The sequence below is a fragment of the Sphaeramia orbicularis genome, chromosome 14 (genome assembly GCF_902148855.1).
Source record: "Sphaeramia orbicularis chromosome 14, fSphaOr1.1, whole genome shotgun sequence".
Classification (NCBI taxonomy): Eukaryota; Metazoa; Chordata; class Actinopteri; order Kurtiformes; family Apogonidae; genus Sphaeramia; species Sphaeramia orbicularis.
This window is the reverse complement of record NC_043970.1, coordinates 50,643,256-50,658,213: the sequence shown is the minus strand read 5'-3', so window position 1 is coordinate 50,658,213 and position 14,958 is coordinate 50,643,256. Positions and strand designations below refer to the sequence as shown.

Below are 14,958 nucleotides of genomic sequence, written 5' to 3'. Positions count from 1 at the left end.
TTTCATGTTATTTTACATTTGCATGTAAAATCAGTCTATTTTTTTTGTCATTTCATTGATATTTACCTGTATCTTAAAAATACAGGAAAAATCTGTCAAATAAACTGAAAATTCTGTTAAATTCCAGATTTTTTTTACAGTGTACCTCAGCTGGAACAGTTCCTATATGTCCTTCCTCCATGTGTAAAAGTAAACTAATCTTTTCACACCGGGTCATAAATCATGTCTTTACGGTAGACATCCGGTGGTTTTGGGCCCACGGTGGAGGTGTGGGTGTCCGCCGGTAGTGGGCCCCGATGCGCGGCTCTGTTTTATCCGGTTCACGGCTCCGTGTCTCCGCTGAAAACAAGAGGTTAAAGAGGGAAGAGCGGAAGGGGGGAGGAGGAGGGGTGAGGAGGAAGGGGCAGGTCCTGCCTTCCTTCGGGCTCTCTCAGACTACTTGGAGGCCACTTTTATTAACTTTTCTATAATATTTCCATCCGGAGATCCGCCCGTTTTTCACCGCGGTCTGCGCGCTCAGCGGAGCCGGCGGACCGTGCGCAGTCGCGGGGTAACGGACGGCGACATGTCGGAGGAATCCGCGGCCGCCTGGATGTGACTGGAAGGTGGGTAGAAGGCTCCGAAGTGTCCCCGCTGCTGGTAAACAACGACAGGCAGAGCAAACAGCTGCTGCAGGGACCCTCCAGCCCCACACAGACTACAAACAACATGGGGCAGGTTTTGGTAACTTTTCGTCTCTTATAAATAACTTTTAATCTGGTTTGTGATCTGTCTGTTCACACCAGAACAACATGGGTTTAAAAAGGAAAACCCACTCATGTCACACTGAAAATACTACACTACAAGTAAAAGTACTGCATTCCAAAGCGTCCCTCAGTCATAATATTCAAGTACTATTAGTAAAATGTAGTTAAAAGTGCCCTGTTAGTGTTTTATTCTCATATATGATGATTTAAGAAAGGTGAAATCTACAGAAAACATTATTTGAGAACTGCCATAAAAGTAACACTGGGTTTTTATGGGTTAAATATGCACAACGATAAAAATGTAACATACACATTAGTGCAGCAGTAAAGTAAATCAAAATACATCATATATGAGAATAAAACACTAACAGGACACTTTTAACTACAGTTATATTTTTATCGTTGTGGATATTTAACCCATAAAGACCTAGGGCTGTGTATCGCCAAGAATCTGGAGATACGATACAAATCACAATACTTGGATCACGATGCGATATATCATGATATATCATGATACTGTTAAAAAAGCCATTTTTTTTTTGTTTTTGTTTTTTAAGATTATTTCCTGAAAGAATTTAATTACACCAGAAATATGTACGAATACTAAACATATTTTTATTTGATCAGAACAGGATCTAATGCTATACCCCCCCCCCCCCAAAAAAAAAAAAAAAAATTATTCTTCTACTTTCCAAAGGAACTAAAATCTGCCTCTCAGACAGTAAAAAGTGCTTTTAGGGTGCTTCAAATAACCATTATTTAATAAAACCATGTTAAATAATAATAAATAATAAATACAATATAAACAAAAAAGAAAAACAAAAAAACAAAACTGAACCTCCACAATATCTGCATTTGAATAAATACTTAAAAATATCGATACAGGACTTTTTAATATCGATACAGTATCGTGAAATGAAATATCACGATATATTGCAGAACCGATATTTTCTTACACCCCTATAAAGACCCAGTGTTACTTTTGTGGCGGCTCCCTAACAAATTTTTCTCTAGATTTCACCTTTCTTAAATAACTTATCACCATTTATTATAATATTTTCCTATGTATTTTTTCACTGAAAACCATGTATTTTGGTCTATTTAATTCACTGATCATGTAGATGTTCATAGAAGCTTAGATTAAAGCAGTAGTTCTCAATCTTTTTCTGTGCCCCCCCCCCCCCCCCCCCCCCCCCCCCTTTGGAGGACGAAAACTCTCCAGGCCCCCCTCAACCCCACCAACATTGTAACAGTGGTGTAATTATAACTTATATTGAAAGAAACACCAATTTCGTAACAATACTTTTTGCTTTTCCTTGAATAATTTGTTGTGTAAATTAAAAATAACTTAGATTTTTGCTTGAACAATACAAATAAACTCAACAAGACTGCTCCCTGAACCAACATTTTTCCAAATAAAAATAGGAAATGTGCAATTATCTTCCAACTATGACACTAAAGTTACATTTTTTTTTAGAACAACACATAAATTTTGTTACCAAAGATGAACTTTTGAACAATATCAGTGGCTGCAATGAGCCTGTTTCCATTGCACATCTCAGAGCATTAAAGTGCAAACTGTACAAACTGTGCAAAAACAGAAACATTGCACATTTTTCTTTTCCAGTCAAATCCTTGTCCATTGTCCAAACCTAAATTCTTTGTCTAGTCTAGAGACAGATCACCATGGCAGTAGATTTGTTCGTTGTACATCCCTAAAATGAGTCTAGGGTGCTCCAACACTAAAACATTAGTTCCACCTGCTACATGTTCTAACCTGAAGAGAAAAAGAACACCCAGGAGTGATCCCATGACCCCCCTAAGGGACCCACCCCACAGTTTGAGAAACACTGGATTAAAGTTAAGGCTTATTCTATCAGAAACAGAGAAAACTGAGGAAAAAGGGACTTTTTCAGCAAAGAAATCAATAACTGAAGGTAAAAACAAGTGTTTCCATCCACTGTCATTGATCCAACTCCATAGGCTTTACTGGTGAATCAATGATGTAGAAAATGACTGTTTCCACGTCCGCGTCAGAGCCTCTGAGTTCTGTTTCTGATCATATTGTTTTCATTTGTCTTGTCAGTCTGTGGTCTGGACCAATGTTTCATCTTAACTAAATTATTGCAGTCTGACAACCTTAATGTGCATTTGCCTTTTGTTTTGCTTTTCAGAAGAATCATTCAGATCGCATCTTTAACCCATAAAGCCCAAGTGCTACTTTTGTGGAAGTTTCCAAATGAATTTTTCTTGAGATTTCACCTTAATTAAGTGATTTATCACTATTTATTATAATATTATCCGATATATTTAGCTTTTTTGCTAGTTAAAATCATGTATTTTCCTTCGTTTTGTTTTATTTTGTTTCTTTGCATGTTCGAAATAAATAAATAAATCAAATCAAATCGAATCTGTTTTTTCCTCAGGAGGATGGAGGAGGAGAAGGAGACTGCTGAGGAGAAAGAGGAGGAGGAAGAGGAGAAAGATCGCAATCATGATGCAGCTGCGTCTTCTGTGGACGGCCAGGACCTTCCCATCATGCATTGGGAGGACTTGAGTGTTCGGATAGCAGAGTTGGAGAAACAGGAGCAGGAGAGGAGGGAGAGGTCAAAGGTTCGTCAGTATCGTTGGCACTTTGGAACGGTCAAAACTGGTCTTTAAACACATTCAAGCAAACAGAGGAGCTGCTTTTTTTCTGTATTAACCCTTTAAGTACCGAAGTTTCAGTATTATGACAAACAACATAACTGAATGAAACAGACCATAGCTTCAGATAGATTTACCAAATCTAGTTACCACCTCCCACTAATAGATGGCTGACATGTGCCCCTTCAATCCTAACGCCATTTCGGGGCATGTTTTTATTCAAAGGGAAGAAGAAAATCCAGTTTAAAGGCGTGGTCCTGAGCTGGTTTAGTAAATGAGTAGGTAAAGTTTATTTAGTTTTAGTTTGGATAGATAAGTACAGATTCAGCTACTCTGCTGCTTGGCGAAAAAGCTAATAAAACTTACTGCATTTTACATTCTATTAATGTTTAAGTTCATTTATTTTAAGGACAAGATGACAAAAAACTAAAAACACAAAGTAAACTTTCATGTAAGTATGTTCAAAGTTCAGTTTTACTAAAAGTTACGCAATCCAATATGGCCGCCACCATATGACGTAACAATACGCAAATTAGATAAGTAAATTTACTCCCAATTCATACTCAAGATTTTTCTTATTTACAGTATGACTTTATCTATAAAACTTCCAAGCTACAGCTTTTTGAAATGTTGACATCAAAATTCATTCATTCATCATCTGAACCTGCTTTATCCTCACTAGGGTCACAGCGGTCACTGGAGCCTAACCCAGCGACTCATTGGTGAAGGCGGGGTACACCCTGGACGAGTCACAAGTGATATCAAAATTGACTATTAAACGAAATAAATTTAAAAAAACTCTGGCGCCTAAAGGGTTAAAAACGCTTAAACGTTTACATAGCTCGACCAACCTAAATGAGATATTTTTTATTGTCACTGGTTTAAGATTTATGCGGGATAAAAAATAGTTTCACAAGCTTTTTACCCGACATAAACATGAAAATCAAAATGAAATTGAAATTGAATTGAAAGCACAAACATTTAGTGCTTTTAGAAACCCACAGTTTCCTTTTTACCTGTATATGTCGTGACGGGTCCAAAATGGTGTCTGTTTTGACGTTTTACAGCAACAGAATTTATTTTATTTTATACTATTTGTTTATTCGTCTCAAACTTTGAAGTAACAAAAAAAAAAGAACTAACAAAAACCCAATAAAAGCAAGAAGTCAATTACATATGCACCCCTCAATGGTCATTAATCACTGAAAAAGTAACAAAATACAATAATTTTTTAACATAAATGTACATATAAATGAAGAATGAAGCGACCCATGCAGTATTGTCAATAGTTCAAACTACATTATCTAGAAGATTTTAATGTTCACTTAATTTTTATTTATTTTTTTTTACCTAAATACAGAATAAAACTAGAAGCACTCAGAGAGCGCAGACCTCCGCCAAGGCTGATCAGTGGCCCCCCCCGTGGGCCCCCCCACGCCAAGGAGGTTATGTTTTTGCCAGGGTTTGTTTGTTTGTCTGTCTGTTTGTCTGTCCGTTAGTGTGCAACATAACTCAAAAAGTTATGGACAGATTTTGATGAAATTTTCAGGGTTTGTTAGAAATGGGCCCCCCCGTGGGCCCCCCCACCCCCGATCACCACCAAAATTTAATCATTTCTTCCTTATCCCATTTCCAACAAACCCTGAAAATTTCATCAAAATCTGTCCATAACTTTTTGAGTTATGTTGCACACTAACGGACAGACAAACAAACAGACAGACAAACAAACAAACAAACCCTGGCAAAAACATAACCTCCTTGGCGGAGGTAATCAGTTTATTTGCGCTGAGATTATGTGTGTGTTGTCCTGCAGGGGGCAACAGAGAGCGCAGTGTGGAGAGGAGTGTGGGAAGAACAAGAGGACGAAGACCTCCGGAGGTGTCGAGTCGCTGTCGTTACTTCTCGGTAACAAACGTTGGTTTTAATTTTACAGTTTGATTTTCATTTCAGTTATTTCAGTTTGTCAAGATGAGGCAGAAATTGTGTTTGATTAATTTCTTTACTTGAACAACCTGATGTTTCTTACCAAAAATAAGTGCAATTTTAACAATATTATGTCTTGGCTTTTCATTTACACATGTGCATTACAATTTACAGATCACAATGATTCTACAAAGGCACAAAACATATAGTAACAGATGTAACATTGTTAAAATTGCACTTACTCCTCTTACGATTTTGCAGGTTGTTCATATTTGTTCAAATTTTTCAAAGTTTTGTGAAATAATTCGTGTAATTTGGCTTTTTTTACACATAAAAAAATTATTACATATTTTACTGGTGCATTAGAGATCCCATTGGGCTGCATGTGGCTCCTAAACTAAAATAAGTTTGACATCCTTGATTGTTATTATCTTAGTAGATGTTTTGCATTTCATAAATTCATCCCAGGGACCAGATTGGACCCTTTGGCGGGCTGTTTTTTCGTATGTTTGACTGGTATAGAGACTCACCCTAAGGCACAGGTGTCAAACATGCGGCCTGGGGGCCAAATCCGGCCCGCCAAAGGGTCCAATCTGGCCTGTGGGATGAATTTGTGAAAAGCAAAAATTACACTGAAGATATTAACAATCAAAGATGTTAAAATCATTTTAATTCAGGTTCCACATACAGGCCAATCAGACCTCAATCAGGTCAGAACAGTAAAATACTATCATAATAACCTATATATAATGACAACTGCAGAGTTCATCTTTGTTTTAGTGTAAAAAAAAAAGTGAAATTACATGAAAATGTTTCTATTAACAAACTATCCTTTTACAAAAAATGTGAATAACCTGAACAAATATGAACAACCTGAAATGTCTTAAGAAAAGTAAATGCAGTTTTGCCAATATTCTGTTTGATGTTAAATGTTTTGTGTATTTGTAATTGTAATGTACGGAAGCGTAATGCATTCACACAAAAAATAAAATTCGGCTCTGTTTTTCCAAATTAACGAGATAATTATCTCGTAATTATGAGAAAAAAATAAGTTAAAAAAAATTCAGCTCTGTTTTTCTTTTTTTTTCTTTTTTTCTCTTTTCTTTTTTATAATGGGCTCAGCTGGCTGACAGGCAGCTGTCTGTACCGATAAGGCAGCAGCCGACACCAACTGTACTCTGGGGCTGGAACATTGGCTTGGGGCTCACCTGGCTGCATTGCTAGGGGGTTGCCCCCCCTCTGATGAATGATGAGCATGGGGATTGTGGTCGGGGGGGGGCGGTGGGCTAGCCGCTCTCTTGCCTGCCGCAGGTCGTGTTGGGACCGGGAAAGATGTGCGTATGCGGGCATCGGGGGTGTGGCGGTTGCTGGCGGGGTGGTGGACCGCGGTGGGGTTCCTGGCGGCTGGTGTTGCCGCCCTGGGCTGCGGTTGATGCTGGGGCTGCGCTCGGGTGCTGCACCTTGGGGGGACTCACAGCGGTGCTGCTCGCTGCTGGGGGGGCGGCACTCCAGATACGCGTGTCTGGTGTGTGCAGGTGTGTGTGCAGGTGGGTGGGAGGGGCTGTTGATGGGTGTGGGTACATGTGTGGGTATGTGTGTACATGTAGATGTGTATGTGTGGGCGTGCATGTGGGTAGGTGGGTGTATGGGCATGGGTGGAGGTGTTTGTGGGTGTGTGTGTGTGTGTGCGTGTGTGTGTGTGTGTGTGTGTGTGTGTGAATGGTCGAACATGTGGGATGGGTGGTGTGTATGTCTGGGAGTCAGTGGGTGTGTGTGCATATGCTTGTGTGGGTGAGTGGGGGACTGGGGGATGTGTGGGGTTTGGGGGTTGGGCTTGGTGGGATGGGGAGGTGGGCCTCCGGGCCCCCAGAGCGCTTGGCTGTGGCATCGTGGTGTACACTGGCCTGCAGCAGGTGGCGGTCTGGGCCGGCCTGGCCGCTCGGTGTGCTGGGTGGGACCCCTGCCCGGGGAGATGGGTGGCTCCTGGGCTCGTGGGGCTCGGGGACCGGCGCCTTGCCTGCCCCTGGGTGGCCGGCCCCCGGCGGGGGGGGGGGTGGCGGCTGGCGTCCCTGGCCTCCTGGGGCCTGTGCTCGGCTGCTGTGGGGCCTCTGGTGGGGGGCCTCCCTCGACCATCTTCGGGGCTGGCACACTGTTGCCTCTCGGGGGGGGTGGGCTGGATCCCCCCTCTCTGTGGTGTCTGCTGGATGGCCGGGCCTTGGGGCCCTCTTGGTCGGTCCCTGATCCTTGGAGGGAGTGCGGGTGCGGCTGCATGTGTGTGTTCTTCACCTCAGTCTGTTTGCCTGGTTCACTCTGTCACAGCAGATGAATGTGAACAACTGATGATGTGTGGATTTGTTACTGGTATTATTTGTGCGAATGTGGTATATGACATTTTGTTCATGCTTTCTTATATTCTTCATTTCATAGGTCTTATGTATCTCATTGTTGTGTTTTTTTTTTTTTGTAGTTTTGTTTGTTTTGTTTTTTTCTCTCTCTTCTGCCCAGTTTACTCAGTTCTGGTTGTAGTTATTGTCACCATTATAATTGTCTCCATGGTTGTTGCTGTTTGTATTGTTGATACTTTCTTGTGAGGGTCTTCGCCACCTTCTTCTCTCCTGTTCTCTCCCCCTCTTCTACCCCCCCACCCCACCCCCCATGTCAGGTCCGGCATTGAAATGTGGTTCAACAAAACTCATAATAAACACAGTAGAATATCAAAGGGCGCTTCATATACTTTATGAAGTTACCCTTGGCAAAGCAAATTTGGAACCAGACTACCATTCTGCTGTTAGAACGCTGGACAAGACAAGAAGGGAAAAAAAAAAAAAAGTAGTGTGAGACACTCCCTGGTAAAATGTCCAAATAAAAGAGGATACACAAGCAAAGGTGTTAGAAAGATGGGCAATGATGACTGGGAGTACAGTCGGCTCTGTTTTTCTGAATGAACAAGATACTGTTTTCTGAAAAAAATTAAATTCAGCTCTGTTTTTCTGAATTAACGAGATAATTATTTCATAAAAACAGAGCCGAATTTAAAGTTTTTCAGAAAACAGTATCTTGTTAATTCAGAAAGACAGAGCCAAATTTTTTTAAAACTTATTTTTCTCGTAATTATGAGATAACTATCTCGTTAATTCGGAAAAACAGAGCTGAATTTTATTTTTTGTGTGAATGCAAAACGCTTCCGTAGTAATATAAGTTGTAATGCACATGTGTAAATGATAAACTGATAAACTGAGACAGAATATAGTTAAAGTTGCACTTTTTTTTCTTAAGACATTTCAAATTATTCATGTTGTTCAGATTTTTAAGGAAACGTACATGTAAACATCAAAATGTCATTTTTCTTTATTCACTGTTATTCTTTCACTGGTCCGGCCCACTTGAGATCATAATGGGGTGAATGTGGAACTCAACTAAAATGAGTTTGACACCCCTGCCCTAAGGGAATGATGCACGGTTAGTGGTTGGTTCACAGTTCACACTCCTGCCTTCATCATGCAGGGAAATAAAAACAAAACCAAAGAAGAGTAAATACAGAAACACAGTGGGGTCAATACAGAAGAAATGTGAAAGACCAGTAAAGTGTGAGATTCTCTGTGTTCAGGATGTTTACTTTCCGTTTCTAGATTTCATCACACGAACCTGCAGCTGTGCTTCATCAACAACAGCGACAGCGAAGATGAGGAGGGAGGAGCCGGCACCAAGGTCAGCTGACCGCATGTGTTTAGCAAAGAAACTGAAGTTTTCTACGTGACCGCTGACTTCACATCTCCACATATCAGGTTTCCATGGGAACGGGACGCAACGGTTGCCTCGCCACCGGTCTGAAACAGGAAGTGGTGACGGCTCTGAGAACACTGAGAGACAAACTGCTGGCTGAACAGAAGGAGGAGGAGGAGGTAAGAGGAAGAAGGAAGGAGTGATGAACATGTAACCACAGGAAGACACTGAAAATGTGTGTGTGTGTGTGTGTGTGTGTCACAGAGAGCGGCTGTAGGCAGCGGTAGTAATGTCAGGAGGAAACATCTGGAGAGTTGGGAGCTGCAGGAGTGTTCAGTGCAACAGCTGCGCAACCTGAGAGCATCACTACAACAAGATGTACACGGTAAACACACAAACACAAAAACAGTATGAACATGTTTTTAGGGCAGGAGTTTGGAGTTAAAGAAAGACTAGGATAAAATTTTCACTAAAAATGAACGGCAAAAATGTGCAATAGAATGAGTAAAATCTACACTTTTTCCTTCTCCTAGGATTTAGTCAATGTTCCTAAGTTTATTACCTCCGCCAGGAGGTATTGTGATCACTTTGTGTGTTTGTCTGTGTGTTTGTTTGTTTGTTTGTTAGCAACTTTACGGGAAAACTATTCCAACCATCTTTACCAAATTTAACCCACAGATAGGCCTAGGCCCTGGGACCAACCCATTAAATTTTGGGCCAAGTAGGCCAAAGTTCAAGGTCACAGCAAGGTCACAACATCTCCAATTTTCCTATCTCTCATCATTGAGCAATTTTTGAAAATTCATAAAAAATTCGAAACGACTCCAATTAGCCTCCAATTTGATCCACCCGTAGCTTAGAACAATATCTTGTATCTGGCACAAAATTGTTCACATCCACTGTGGAATGTGGACTCTGTGGACATTTACATTTAACATTGAAAATCCCATTTACCACACATTTTTCACTATAACTCAACAAATAATGACTGGAATTTAATATAAGTTGACATGCACATGACTGGTACCAAGCTTTAACTTTTTCTGCTGTATGGAACAACCTGGAAACTGTTTAATTTAAAAAGAAATAGTTGATCTACACATGCACACCGTTCGGGGTGCTTGGCGGAGGTTTGTGCTCTACATGTCTGCTCCACCTGATCAATAAGTCCAGTATATGTGATGTGTTTTTGTTTGTTCAGTGTTGGATGTAGTAAAAGACTTTATCACCAGCATACTGTCACATACACTATATGGACAAAAGTATGTGGACACGTTGAATTCAGGGGTTTGGGATACAAAACAATAATGACGACTGTGTGTAATATACTTTTATATTGGGATAAATATCATTGCATTGATTAGTTTGGCTTAAATTGTTATCTTTGCTTTCAAAACGTCTCAGAGATGGTTCTTAATTTCACTCAACAATTACCTTTTTTTTTTTTTTTTTAAATCCATCCATGACTATGATTTTAAATGTTCTACCTCTAAATTTTTAAAAATATTTTTGTGCTCTGACTGTAAATATTAAGTTTCTACCACAACTAACCATCTACTTTCTTCACATCTCACTCAGAAAGAAAAATCTTCCATTAAACTTTAAGGATATATTGATGTTTATATACTATATCCTCCTGAGACCCAGTAAGTAAACATTTTTGCCATTTTACGTTAAATAATGGTCTTAATTGGAAACAGCATGATGCAACAGTTTTTTCAGATACTTTAAAAAAAAATTTTCTTTTAAATATGTCCTTTTCAGTGGACATTTTAAATTTTTTTATTTTAAAGTAAAGCTGTGAAACTCTTGTCCACTACAGAGGACAAAAATGCATTGCTGGGTCTCAGGAGGATATGGACAAAAATATTGGGACACATGGGTATACAGCTGTAAGATGTCCTGTTCATGATGATTTGGGATAAAAACATCAATATTTCCTTAATTTTAATGGGAGATTTCAAACTTTAATGGGACACTATTTACAGTCAGAGCACGAAATTTTAGAAATTTAGAGGTAGAACATTTACAATCATAGTCATGGATAAAAAAAAGGTCAGTGTTGAGTGAATTAAGTAAAACCCATCTCTGAGGCATTTTGGAAGCAAAGATAACAATTTAAACAAAACTAATCAATGCAACACAATGATATTTGTCCCAATATAAAACTACATTATGCCATTTGTCATTATTGTTTTGTATCCCAGACCCCTGTTAGAAAAGAAACACCTGAATTCAACATGTCCACATACTTTTGTCCATATTGTGTAATTTGCCTGCATCATCAGATCATGGGATGCTTCAATAATGTCAGTAGAATAACAAGTTTCTTAATGCCTGCTTGTAATGATTCTTCTGTGTTCGTATTCAGATAATCAGCTTCAGCCTGCAGTGTTTGTAACACATTTCGACAATTGAAAGGGAGTTTAGATCATGTTGTGACGTTGTTCCTGCAAAAATAAACAGTCACAGATGTTGAGCTCAGAAAGGCAAAGTGAAAAGGTGAAGTGTCAGAGTGAGAGGAATGTCTGCACAGTTATGTCCGTGTCTAGCATGTCTGTGTTATGTCAACAATATTTTGTTGATGAAAGCCTCCGTTTAGTTGCTGGATGTCGTCTTCTGTTTTCTGGTTAAACATGTCTCTTCTCTTCTCTTCTCTTCTCTTCTCTTCTCTTCTCTTCTCTTCTCTTCTCTTCTCTTCTCTTCTCTTCTCTTCTCTTCTCTTCTCTTCTCTTCTCTTCTCTTCTCTTCTCTTCTCTTCACTATGCACTTCATCGCAGTGGTTTAAACAGTGCAGATCATGTCAGAGGCAGCACCTAATTCAACTGTTTTATGATTTTGTCATATTTTCTATCAGTTTTGTTTGCAATATTTGCAATTAACTAAAACATTTTCTGAACAAACATTTAAACACTGTATTTAACCCTTTCATGCATTAATTATGAGAACCTTAGTTAAGATTTTTTTCTTGAGTGTTATTATTCCTCCATAGGCATGAAAAAAACAATGTGATCAAGGTTATTTTTTTTTTTTTTTCATGGAGTTACAAAAATGTCCATGCATTTAATTTTTGAAGTAAAGAAACGTGTTTAAAACCCAATATCAGAAAGTGATATGAAAACAATGAAACAAAATAAAATCTGATGTTTTCTCACATTTTAAAATATTCTAATGCTAGTTATTACTCTTTTCATGGAGATAATATGCAAAAAAAAAACCAAAACAATTTTTTCTAACAGATAATTGATTTCCACTCAAATATGTTAGTGCAGATCAGGTTTATCTAGAACAGTACAGTTACAGTAATGGTCTGAATGTCAGTGTATTATTATGGGACGGTCCATAAATGTCCACTGTGTTGGCTGATGTGGAGCTAAAACAACAAAACCCATAAATATACAAGAGAACAGCTGCAGAAGAACTGTCCACTGGAGTGACCACTGTGCATGAAAGGGTTAACAATTAATTTTATCATTCTTAACCCAAAACAACCCAGTGCTACTTTTGTGGCAGTTCCCAAATTATATTTTCTCTATTTCTACCTTTCTTAACTGATTCATCACAAAATTTTTCATAATATTATCCTCTGTATTTTGCATTTTTTGGTGTAAATGACTGTGGTTGAAGAGAGCCCACAGTTGGAACCCTGCTGCAGGTGAAGCTGAACTAGTCTTTGCTGCCCCACTCAGGCGAGGTGTACAGGTTCAGGGGCGAAAAACCTGGGACCCTGAGATTCCTGCTGACGATACTGAAGGGTTTCCAACAATGTAGTTGCTCTAAAGAGCTCCATCCCTTTTTTTTTTCTCTCTCTCTCTCTCTGCAAAGTTAATGATGTTTGCCTCACCATCTCTATTAAAATTTCTCTTGTTGTTTTGACCTCTATTTATTTACTTATTTTAACTTATGTGTTTATTGATAATTCCTATCACCGGTCATAATTTTCTTTTAACTTGTGTTATACCAGTGGTTCTCAATGTTTTTCTGTCGGGCCCCCCTTTGGAGGATGAAAAATCTCCAGGCCCCCCTCAACCCCAACAACATTGTAACAGTGGTGCAATTATAACTTGTATTGTAAGAAACATCAATATTCTAACAATCCTTTTTGCTTTTCCTTGAATAATTTGTTGTGCAAATTAAAAATAACTCAGATTTTTGCTTGAATAATGCAAATAAACTTAACCAGACTGCCCCAAGACAGTATTTTTTCAAATAAAAATTAGGAAATGTGCAATTATCTTACAACTATGATAATAAAGCTACTCTTTTTAGAACAACAAATACATTTTGGTAACAAAGATGAACATTTGAACAATATCAGTGGCTGAAATGAGCCTGTTTCAATTGCACATCTCAAACTGTGCGAAAACACAAACATGTCCCATTTTTCTTTTCCAGTCCAGTCCTTGTCCATTCTCCAAACCTCAACTCTTTGTCTAGTCCAGTGACAGATCACCATGGCAGTAGATTTGTTTGTTGTATGTCCCTAAAATAAGTCCAGGGTGCTCCTACGCTAAAACCTTAGTTTGCTAATGTTTGTCTACTACATGTTCTAACCTGAAGAAGAAAAAAAAAAAAGAAACACACCCATGAGTGATCCCATGATCCCCCTGGCAAGCCTTCGCGCCCCCCTAGGGGTACCGCTCCACAGATTGAGAAACACTGTGTTATACTCTGCCTTTCTTATGTTATAGCCCATGTTCTACCCTGATTTTTATTACTACCTTTGTTTGTAAAGCACTTTGGGGCAGCGTCTGTTGTTTTTAAATGTGCTGTATAAATAAACTAACTTGATTTGACTTGGGTTTTTTTTTTGTGTGTGTGTGTGGTTGCCTCTTCTTGCAGCTCTGAGCTCGGAGCTGGTGGCCCACCTGTTGGTACGAGACCAGCTGAGGACCAAACAGGACGCCATGCTGCTGGATGTCCAGGACCTGACCTAACACCGGATAATGGGAAACCCGTCAGCCAAACCACAGATGATCCAACAGGTCAACCGGGACTTGTTTATGTCGACAAATGAGCGTCCAGAGGAACAGAAGGAAGTCCAGCCTCGGGTCCAAGGATGTGCTCTGCTGGAAAACTGAAAGAGGAAAACAGCAATTCTGTCATTTACAGGATGAAGTGTAACTCTGTGTCCAGGGGAGAGTATAAGAGATGGAGGTGACATTTTTTATCTGTGGTAACTCACAATACACTATACAGTCATGGAAAAATTTATTAGACCATCAAAAGTCATGAGAAACAATGGTTATGCAATCAAGTCCTAACTCCTGTGTGTATCATGTGACTAAAACAGACAGAAAAGAAAACATGGAATGTCTATAAGCACTGTTTTTGTCAGTACAATGCCATAGATATTGATGTAAGAACTGAAGTGATTTTGGTTATATCAAGAAAACATGGAAAATGGATAGATATCAGCTCTGAAATTAAACTACTTTGAGCTATTTTTGTTGTTATTATTATATTTGTCCAAACAAATGTACCTTTAGTTGTACCAGGCATTAAAATGAAAACAGAAATTGAAGAAAACAAGGGTGGTCTAATAATTTTTTCCACGACTGTATCAGGGATGTCAAACTCATTTTAGTTCAGGGGCCACATACAACCTAATATGATATAAAGTGGGCCGGACCAATAAAATAGTATAAATTATAGGATAAGAACTAATAAATAAAGTCAGCTCCAAAGTTTTCTCTATGTTTTTGAGTGAAAAAAATTTAATTCCATAATGAAAATGTTTACATTTACAAACGGTACTTGAACATAACATGAACAAATATGAACCTGAAAATTCTTTAGAAAAATAAGTCCAATTTTAACAATATACTTTAGTTTATTCATTTACATGTGCATTACAATGTACAGATCATAGTGGATCTACACATACACAAAACATTTAGCAATAGGCAGAAAATTATGA

At 38.9% G+C, this 14,958-nt stretch overlaps 1 protein-coding gene across 1 annotated transcript; it reads left to right on the top strand.

The window, feature by feature from the left end:
* The first annotated feature begins 388 nt into the window (after positions 1-388).
* Positions 389-14,346, top strand: LOC115432472 (schwannomin-interacting protein 1). The gene is made up of 7 exons (XM_030153325.1): positions 389-605; positions 3,173-3,359; positions 5,206-5,297; positions 8,945-9,023; positions 9,101-9,217; positions 9,303-9,423; positions 13,881-14,346. Exons 2-7 carry the CDS (start codon positions 3,177-3,179, stop codon positions 13,973-13,975), a joined length of 687 nt encoding a protein of 228 aa, XP_030009185.1. The 5' UTR covers positions 389-605; positions 3,173-3,176; the 3' UTR covers positions 13,976-14,346.
* Positions 14,347-14,958: the final 612 nt, after the last annotated feature.

Excerpts from the sequence above, each read along its gene's own strand:
- LOC115432472 (XM_030153325.1), top strand. The coding sequence starts at position 3,177 with ATGGAGGAGGAGAAGGAGACTGCTGAGGAGAAAGAGGAGGAGGAAGAG. Across the intron at positions 3,360-5,205 it reads AGAGGAGGGAGAGGTCAAAG|GGGGCAACAGAGAGCGCAGT; the intron begins GTTCGTCAGTAT and ends GTTGTCCTGCAG. Across the intron at positions 9,024-9,100 it reads AGGGAGGAGCCGGCACCAAG|GTTTCCATGGGAACGGGACG; the intron begins GTCAGCTGACCG and ends TCCACATATCAG.